Genomic DNA, 10,412 nt, shown 5'->3' on the forward strand with positions numbered 1-10,412 from the left:
CTTGAATAACTCAAAGAGGTCAGACTTACACCAAAGTGTTAATATTCAGAAAATTATTTAAATATATCCTTAAAGGGTTAAGATTCCCTTACATCAACTATAAAACAGAAAAGTCTGTACTAAACTATACAGATAGTTTATACTAACAACTGTGGGCTTTAGTAAAGTGATGCCAGAGAAACGAAGCATCAAAGTTGTCAGTTTGCTTTTTCACAGATACAATTTTACTAGGTCAAATTTCAGAATTTTTTTTTAAATACAATTACTTTATTGATTTCTTACAATCAAACACTGCCAACTAACATTACTTCCACTCATGCATCATTAAAAACAAAAGGATATTTCCTTGGTATTTTCAAGTGATGCATAATACAATAAATAAACAAAAAAAAGTTAGAACTTAAAAATGTACCCTGTTTATGTAAACTGATAATTTTTTTAAAAAAGCATAAGCATAACCAATAATCTGATTCCTAGAATTTTTTTTTGTAATTATCTTCTGATCATCTCTAGATTTTGAAATTTTCACATGATACAATTTCCTAAAGAAATGGACAGTAGCATACAAAGGAGTGTTATACAGGAGAATTATTTTACCTCTTGCCTTAAGTTCATCTTCTTCTTCCACTTCTATGTCCAGATCATCAAATACAGCAACCAGAGGAGTTTTTAATGTTGTGTTACTGGGTATTTTAAAATCCTTGATAACAGAAAAGATAGCAGGCTTGAACAAATCCTTAGGTCAAAATTTTTTTTTAATTTGTTCGCAGCTTATCTCTGGACTTCTACAATCTCTCCTGATACTTGTTACTAAAGTTATTTTGCATCCTTTTATGTGTATGAAATAGTTTTAAATATTTTTTAAAATTCCAATATTAATTCCTGAGAATTGGATTAACTCAAGAGGTTGCAACTGGTGACTTGGTCAAATGTTAGTCCACAGTGTTTTAAAAAAAAGGACAAAAACCGAAACAAAAGCAAAACTTTGAGCTAATATTTTAAAAATTGGGTGAGCTCACATAAAAATCAAATTCTGCAAGTTCTCTTCTAAAGCAGAAGATCAAAGTACACCGAACCCATTTAGCAACCATCAGTGGGAGGAGGAAACCCAACAGCAGAATGTACTTGGCACGTGCTCTGGTTCTCCAACTTATTACAGCTTATTTCTCTTCTTCAAGGCATGCATATATGTACTTATACCCACCCACTTTATACATTTACTTTACCTTCCTGGAATCTGTAGATACTAGATATTTGGGTAGGCCCCACATTCTCACTTTGGTGTATTGAAATACAGAGAAGTAGAGCAGCTTTAAAAAAAATCATTCAGGGCTTCCCTGGTGGCACAGTGGTTGAGAGTCCGCCTGCCAATGCAGGGGACACGGGTTCGTGCCCCAGTCCGGGAGGATCCCACATGCTGCCGCAGAGCGGCTGGGCCCGTGAGCCATGGCCGCTGAGCCTGCGCGTCCGGAGCCTGTGCTCCGCAACGGGAGAGGCCACAATAGTGAGAGGCCCACGTACCGCAAAAAAAAAAAAATCATTCAAAATCTTACCTCCTACAAAATTGTTTGAAAAACCTTAATGACATTTGAATGGTTTCCAATACTGTTATTCTATAATTAATGTTCTGATGAACTGGGTTCAAACAGCCTGTAAATTTTATACTGCTAAAAAAAATCTGTACAAATAACTTTTTTTTTCTTCTGAGTAATTTCTTCAACAATGGGATCATCAGGAAGTTGTATGAAATTAAATTCATGCCTTTTATGTGTCATAAATATAACTCACCAGAAAATTATTTACAAGCTATCAGAAAATTATCAGTATACTTATTCAACCAGATTCAGCATTCACTAAGAGTTTGCAATCATAATCTATTTGGGTAGAAATGGCAGATAGCTGTTTTAACTTACTTTTCTTTAGTCACTGATGATTGTTTTCTCGATGTGTTTTAATTTGTATTTCTTTTTTTTTTTTTTTTTTTTTTTTTTGCGGTACGTGGGCCTCTCACTGTTGTGGCCTCTCTCGTTGTGGAGCACAGGCTCCGGGCGCGCAGGCTCAGTGGCCATGGCTCATGGGCCCAGCCGCTCCGCGGCATGTGGGATCTTCCCGGACCGGGGCACGAACCTGCGTCCCCTGCATCGGCAGGCGGACTCTCAACCTCTGCGCCACCAGGGAAGCCCTAATTTGTATTTCTTCTTTGTGAACTATCTGTACTTATTCTTTAGATTATTATAAATTGTTATCAGTTCCTCACGTGATTAAACTTTTAATTACCACATTTTTGTTAATAGTGTTAGAGGGTTCAGGCAAACTTATTTTCAAACTACCATGGCATTCAAAAAAAACCAAAAAACACGTTTTTGAATGATAAATAGGTATCAGTAGGAGAAACAGTAATGATGGTAACTTATGAACTAGAGTTATTCAACTATGAAACTAGAAATGCAACAAGTATACCTTGTCTAAAATCTAGTCACTTTAAGTTATATAATGTGTGAGGCAAGCAAATTTACTCTCACAAATATCTACCATCAGAATGTGATACAAAGATACAACACAAAAAATCTTAAGAACTGGTATCAAAGAACACAATTATAGAAATACAATGTGATTTCTATAACACAGAAGGAAAAAACTCACTGATGTGTTAATTAAACCATACAGACCAAATGATGATAGGACGCCAACTATTCTTATTTTTTTCATTCCTTTTCCTATTTTTTCTTTCTTTTTTTTTTTTCGCCACGCCGCGTGGCAGGTGGGATCTTAGTTCCCCAACTAGGGATCGAACCCGTGCGCCCTGCAGTGGAAGCATGGAGTCTTACCCACTGGAGGGCAGGGAAATCCCTCCCTTTCCTATTTTTTTATATGACTAGAAAAGTCTCAATATTAAGTGACCAATCTTTGCAAGCTTACCCATCTTTTGTAACCAAACACTGATGTTAAGCTTTAATGTATTCTATCTGGTTTTCAATAAATTAGTAAAATGTTTACAGTAATATACATGGGAGTGAAGCAGGGAGGGAAATGAGGAAAAGAGAGCTGAATTAGGGCCTATCAAAGAAGGCCCATCACCTCTCCTAGAATCAGACTGACTAGAAAAAGAAACACTATTTAAACCAGCTGTTTTTTTAAGTTTTTAAAACACATCAGGTGCTTTTCCATCTTCAGACAGGTGTGGGCTTCAATTTCACTCTAATCCATCACTCTACAAAAGAACAAAGGCCAGCTTCGGTGTTTCATTTGAGGAAAAAAGGCACATTATGGAAATTTTTTAAAGTACAAGTGAAGTAGGGCTCTTAGATTTCAGCTACATGACAAATTCTGAAATTATTACCTGAAAATATTTGATATTTTAATTACACAGATTTAGATTATTACCTGGACACTATTTTCTTGTGTTTGGTGAAGTGGTTTTACATGAGGTAATGAAGGCTGAGTTCCTAATTTTCTATCCAAAAATACTTCTTTGCTGCAAGCATAACACCATACTCGAAGAGTGGTAAGGTTCACAGTTAAATAATGCTTTGTCTCCTGTATAATTTCATGGGAGAGAGAGAAAAGGAGCCAAAATTATAGTTGAAAACCTTTCAGAAGATCATAGAAGATAAACTGCTGGCCTTTGATGAATAACAGTATACTCAAAAGAGAAAATTTAAACTGGAGCACCAAAAAACCATTTTTTAGATAAATTGCTAATGCATAGTGAATAGTAACAATATCTAAGCCTACTCCAAAAGTTATTCTATTGTCATTTTTCACCACTATTCATTATAAAGATAAACACAAGAGTTATTATAAGATTATGCTTTTCAGTTAGCAAGTAATTATAATACAAGAAAATTGACAATAGCACAGTTAACTGTTCCAGGAGATCAGAATGGCAAAAGAATATAAATGACATGAATCAAAGCACAAAACAGCTCAAGCGAAAGTGAATATGATCTTGGATATATGAAACTCCAGCCCTTCTCAACTAGAGTTTTGCAAGAGGATAATGCCCTATAGACAATGATCTGAGTAACTATTTTCTCAATTCTCCCAAGAATGGTACATAGTACCACCATTCTAGGTGCACCAAAGAGAAGTAAATTAACTATGTACCATGATGCCTGAGAGCCTTAATTAATTCTCTTGAGGAACCCTGGTTGAGAACAGTTAATGCTGTAGAGATAAATATGAACAAAACACTTCATTCTCAAGAAAATGTATAGTTTAGAATGGGAGCTCTATCTAATCTGTAAAAGAAGCATGCCAGAATTACACACAAGCACCAAACAACCAGGGTGACGTAGAAACGGGACTCCAGTAAGGAGGATGTAGAGAAAAAGGTATATGAGTTGAGACTTGAAGTCAGTCAGGCCCTGGAATAGCCTAGGCTTCTATTCTTGACTTCAACTTACATATCCTACTAATATCTTCAGCTACCACCTCCATACATCTGGAGGTACGTTTCTTAAATCACTACTCTCTTAATTACAACCTCTTTCTAATATTGATCTTAGCAATTCCCCTCCCCACCTTTTTATAAGCTAAGATTTAACTCGCTTATTAAAAAAAAAAAGAAAAATGGACAAAATTTTGAATTACAACTTAATGCTGTATTTGCTTTCCCTTTCCTTCAGGCTCTCTTTAAAAAACATCTTGCATGAAATTTTTCTACATACATACCTGAGAATGTATGGTGCTATGATCTACTTGTGATTCACCACAGCCAACATATGAACATCTATTCTAAAAATAATTATATAAAGGAAAATTAGGTATTTTATAACATGTAAGTTTAAAATAATAGCATTACAATTACATTTACAATGAAGTTCTGATCACATGGTTTAACGGAAAGATTAAATGACTTCCCAAGTCAGTTATTTTAACCAAAAGGTACTAGGCACAAAAGAATATAACCGGAATATTTCTAAGCTAAAAGATATGTCTCCACTAATAAAAGGTGAGGGTAAAATATTTTAGTGATTTACCAAACTCTGCAAAAAGCACTGTAAGTTAAAGCCCAAAGTTTAAAGTTTAATTTTATAATCGATAATGATCTTCTTAATGTTCATTTATGAAGTCCTCTAAGTGTCAAAAAAAATCTTCTAGTTAACCTTATTCAGATATAAATTTTTATATCAAACTTTTGAGAAGAAACATACACATACCTCCAGACACGCCCAAAGGTTTGGTCCTCTGACTTTACAATCCTGACAAGAACCCTATGGAAGGAAAATCACACAGACAACATTACCATTACATAAATACAGCCAAATATATACATTCACTAATATCATATATAAAAAAATTGGACTCATGAACATAGAATATTGTAGTAATCTACAGAAAACACATATTTGGGAGAAAAACGAATATGATTTTTTAAAGGATTTTTTTTAAAGGAAGAAAAAAAGCCCTCTTTCTTACATGAGATTTTTGTATTAAATCTTCTTTAGTTATTTCACCAACTGAATCCAAATGCGGACAATGACCTCGAAAAGCTGACATTTTGTTAGAAATGTTTTCCTGTTTCTCAAAGCTTTCCAAATGAGGTAATACCTACAGAAAAATTGACCAGAAAAGTCAATTTTAAAAGTGCTAATATATTAAAAATTATTAAAAGATAAAACAAGACGCGTACATGTTTATAAGTTTGCCCTACAAAAGTATATATTTTCAAATACATCTAGGGTACTTTCACAATTGAAGTTAATTTCAACATTGGAAGTTTCTCTACTAATAAATAATCATTTTATTAAAATTGATACCTATGAGTCAGTGTAAGTTTGTTTCTCCATTACTTTTGCTGCTTTTTCCCCCTTCTCCCATTTCACTTTTTAGAGGTAAATAAAAGGGGAAAAAATTCAGGTTATTCAATTTAAGTATTTTTATCCCCTCTTATTTTTCGTTTAAAAAGATTAACCCTTAGGCTAGAATTGGAATTGAAAAGAAAAAGAATTCAAATGGAAACCTTCATTTTCACACTAGCAACAGCCCACTGATGATATAAATGTAATAGTTTGGTATCCTAGCAATAAACCAGCATAGTCACTTTATATCAGAGTTTCTCAACCCTGGCACCACTGACACTTCAGGCCAGATAACTCTCTCTTGTGGAGGGTTGTCCTGTACATTGTAAGATATTTAGCAACATTTCTTCTTCTACCCACTAGATGCCAGAACACCCTCACTACTACCACTCCGAGCTCTGACAACCAATGTCATTAGACAGTGTAAAATTATGTCCTCTGGGGACAAAGTCATCCCAGGTTGAGAATCACATTATCATATGATTCTTCCAACAACACTGAGATAGGCACCATTATTATCTTCATCTGCATGTAAGGCTAATAAGAGTAGAAAACCTGAGTTCACATTGTTAACATAGGATTCAAACTAGGATTTGAATCCACCTATATATCTCATGGGTAAGAGCCAAGGACTCTAAAGTCAAATAGACCTGAGGATACCAGTAAGTGCTGAATGTCGTACTCCTACCGCAAGGATTAAATGAGGTAGTACATGTCACGTGTGTCGCGTGTGTATACTACACATACACATAAAACTTTATTAGGCACTCTGCATCATCCCTTGAGGTTTTTTTATCTGACCAGTAAAGGTCTCAGACCTCCCTCCCCTATGAGACAACCAGTTTAAGACTGAGGTAGTTTCCCAAATCAGTAAGTTTCCTAATATTCTTCAGGAGTTTCCTCAATTCCATTAAAGTAAACAGAAGGCAAAGTATTTTGCAATCCCAGTGAACTTAGTTTCCTCCAAGACATCACAATGTACTGTAAGGTCACTAAATTTTATCTACCTGTACTTTAAATCTTATGAATCATAGAGCAAACTTATACACTGCATTCAATTCCCAGATTATCTTATGAATGGTTTAAGTGAGTGATTTCCAAGTAAACGTCTCAAGTCTAACTCAGTAAGGATTTCCAGGTCTTCTTTGGACTGTACATTCTACCTATCTATCTATCTATCTATCTATCGGCTGTGTTGGGTCTTCGTTGCTGCACACAGGCTTTCTATAGTTGCAGAGAGTGGGGGCTCTCTTCGTTGCGGTGCGCAAACTTCTCAATGCAGTGGCTTCTCTTATTGTGGAGCATGGGCTGTAGGCACGTGGGCTTCAATAGTTGCAGCACAGGGGCTCAGTAGTTGTGGCTTGTGGGCTCTAGAGCGCAAGCTCAGTAGCTATGGCGCACGGGCTTAGTTGCTCCGCAGCATGTGGGATCTTCCCAGACCAGGGATCGAACCCGTGTCCCCTGCACTAGCAGGCGGATTGTTAACCACTGCGCCACCAGGGGAAGTCCCAGATTGTACATTCTTAATAACAGGGCATTTCATGAACTTTCATTCATCTTTGGGATTTGAGAACATTATTTGGGAAAAAGTTAAGAAACTTTCTAGGAAAGAATAAACAATTATAAATATGCTGAAATATTAACACATTAGAAAACATATTAAATAAAAACGTTCTATCAGATCAAATCAAATGATAAGTCCAATATTATACTGCAACCTACAAAATACAACAGGAATAACGCTGGGGTTGATATTGAATAAGTCATTATTTATAAATACCACATTACTATGTAATATTACATAAGCCATGCTCCTGACATTCAGAGCATGAAGTTAAACTTAAAATAATTGTTAATATTTTCCATTTTTTATTTATGCAGGGAGGAGGGTTTCCCACCCACCTCTCACTTCCTTTTGTAATTAGATATCTTTTCCCTCTTATCCAATTACTCCCACTTGCAACAATAATGGAGTGACACAGACCAGATTTACCCTCTCAAATAAGTAAGAAACCAGACCAAAAAATATAAAATAATGGTTTTCAGACACAGACACTGGACAACAGGCACTGCAGAACACTGATCCATAAGAAGATAAAAACAAGGTGACTGCCCCAACTTACTGCCTGGAGAGAATTTCCTTCTAGGCCACAGTACAGGTAGAAGAAAACCCAAACAGATTTTGGTGATCTCTCTAAGTTGAAGAGACAGAGTTGAAAATTCAGGGAGGCCAAGGTGAGTAACAGACAGTAAAGAACTGAATAGAGAGCAAGTGAACTCTGGAGATTCGTAAAGGGCTACCATTATGTTTTCAACCAGTACTGATGAGCATGTGCCTGTGATTAAACTACCCTAAGAAGGGGAAAGAACTACTGGAAAGGAGCAGGTAGAACAATTCTCAAAGCCAACCCAGGTCTGTCTGTGTTTCCACCAGCCAGAGTTGAAAGATTTCACAATACAGAGGGAACAAAATAGCATACTCAGAAGGGTATTGCCTTAGTATTGGGAAAAAATTATCCCTAGAAGAAAGACTACTTTGGTTCTGCCTTCAAAAAGTTCAAAAGGGAGCATTACAGGGTCAAACTGTTCCCAAGGAATTTAACTGTGTCCCAGAAAAAAAATGAAGAACATTTAAAGGAATGAAAACAACCAGCACCCAACAAGGTAAAAATCAAATGCCTGGCATCCAATCAAAAACTATAAGATATACAGGGGCTTCCCTGGCAGCACCGTGGTTAAGAATCTGCCTGCCAGTGCAGGGGACACAGGTTCGAGCCCTGGTCCGGGAAGATCCCACATGCCGTGGAGCAACTAAGACCGTGCGCCACAACTACAGAGCCTGTGCTCTAGAGCCTGCAAGCCACAACTACTGAGCCCACGTGCCACAACTTCTGAAGCCCACACACCTAGAGCCCATGCTCCACAACAAGAGAAGCCACAACAATGAGAAGCCCGTGCACCACTACAAAGAGTAGTCCCCACTCGCCACAACTAGAGAAAGCCCGCGCACAGCAACAAAGACCCAATGCAGCCAAAAATAAACAAATAAATTAATTAATTTTAAAAAATTATAAGATATACAATGAAGGAAAATCTGACCCTCAGTGGGGAAGAAAAACTAAGGGACCCAGACATAAGATAGATGATAGAATAAAGGATACAAATGATAAGGAGAGACATGAAAGATAGGAAAAAAAAAAAAGAAAGACCCAAATCAAGTATCTACATGTTAAAAAAAAACAAAATCTGAGGTGAAAAATACAATGGATGAGATTAAGAGTAGATAAGACAAGGCAAAAGAATAATGAACTTGAAGACACAGCAAAAGAAACTATGGGGTTTCCCTGGTGGCGCAGTGGTTGGGAGTCCGCCTGCCAACGCCGGGGACACGGGTTCGTGCCCCGGTCCAGGAAGATCCCACATGCCGCAGAGCGGCTGGGCCCGGAGCCATGGCTGCTGAGCCTGAGCGTCCGGAGCCTGTGCTCCGCAACGGGAGAAGCCACAGCAGTGAGAGGCCCGCGTACCACAAAAGAAAACAAAAAACAAAAACAACAACAACAACAAAAAAGAAACTATGAGACACAAAGATGGAGAAAATTAAACAAGAGCCTCACTCAGCTAGATGGAAAAGTCTGAACAGGATGAAAACTAAAAAACCTACAAATTGAAGCAACACAAGATATAAGAACAAATAAAACCACAGCATATCAAAAACAAGTTGCTTAAAACCAGTAACAGGACAGACGTCTTAAAAGCAGCCCCAAAAGACCCATAATGTATACTAGAAACAACATAAGCTGGAAGGCAGAGGAGCAACATCTTTACAGTTTACTGAAGGAACACTGTCAACCAAGAACTCCATAACTAGGAAAATATCTTTCAAAAACAAAGGCAAAATAAAGACTGCATTAGACATAATAAAGCTGAAAGAATTTATCACCAGCATACCTGCACTATAAAACCTGTAGGTATGCTTTAATAATTTTCCATATAAATCATACACAAATACAGATACAGAGATATACATGGCCATCTTTTTTGTCAATAATATTTTATTTTTTCAATAATATTTTAAAAGATATCCATTTATGTCAAAATTTTCATGGATACATATGAAATGCATTCACACATGGATGCATGCATTCAATCAATTCTTCTAATAATAGACTTCCACTTTGCTTCCATATTCTGCCACTAAAAAAATCCATGTAAACATAATGGGTGGGCCATTATATTTGTATACATGGGCCAATTTATAAAAATAGATTTTACAATATTACTTTCCAAAAATGCTATAACAATTCACATTTCCACTCATAAGGGAATACCATTTTCTGCACATCAACACCATTTTCTATACTAGTAAAGGTATTACTGGCTTTTTTTTAACTGTTGTCATTTGATGGGTATGCTGTTATATTTCACTAGTATTTAATTTGCATTGCCTTGACGTGCCTGGCTAGCTCAGTCAGTGGAGCATGAGACTCTCTAATTTGCATTGCCTTGACAACCTGTGAGACTGTCTTTTCATGAATTTTATAGCCTCCTAGATTTGTTATTTTATTTAATGGCTCTTTAAATCTTTGCCCTTTTTACAATTGGGTTGAT

At 36.5% G+C, this 10,412-nt stretch overlaps 1 protein-coding gene across 5 annotated transcripts in view; it reads right to left on the bottom strand.

Annotated features, from left to right (window-relative positions):
• The window catches only part of USP33 (ubiquitin specific peptidase 33), a gene marked incomplete at both ends in the record, with an annotated part of 42,558 nt that extends 37,041 nt beyond the window's left edge, over nt 1-5,517 (bottom strand). For 4 of the 5 annotated variants that reach the window (XM_079696763.1, XM_079696761.1, XM_079696760.1 and 1 more), the window contains 5 exons: nt 598-700; nt 3,385-3,537; nt 4,675-4,737; nt 5,163-5,216; nt 5,422-5,502. In XM_079696763.1, coding sequence (XP_079552889.1) covers nt 598-700; nt 3,385-3,537; nt 4,675-4,737; nt 5,163-5,216; nt 5,422-5,502 — 454 coding nt within the window. Of the gene's footprint in view, nt 1-597; nt 701-3,384; nt 3,538-4,674; nt 4,738-5,162; nt 5,217-5,421 lie in introns of all 5 variants that reach the window. The other variant, XM_079696759.1, reaches the window with a different exon arrangement.
• Between the last annotated feature and the right edge of the window lie 4,895 nt (nt 5,518-10,412).

This window comes from Hyperoodon ampullatus (genome assembly GCF_949752795.1).
Source record: "Hyperoodon ampullatus genome assembly, chromosome: 2".
Taxonomy (NCBI): domain Eukaryota; kingdom Metazoa; phylum Chordata; class Mammalia; order Artiodactyla; family Ziphiidae; genus Hyperoodon; species Hyperoodon ampullatus.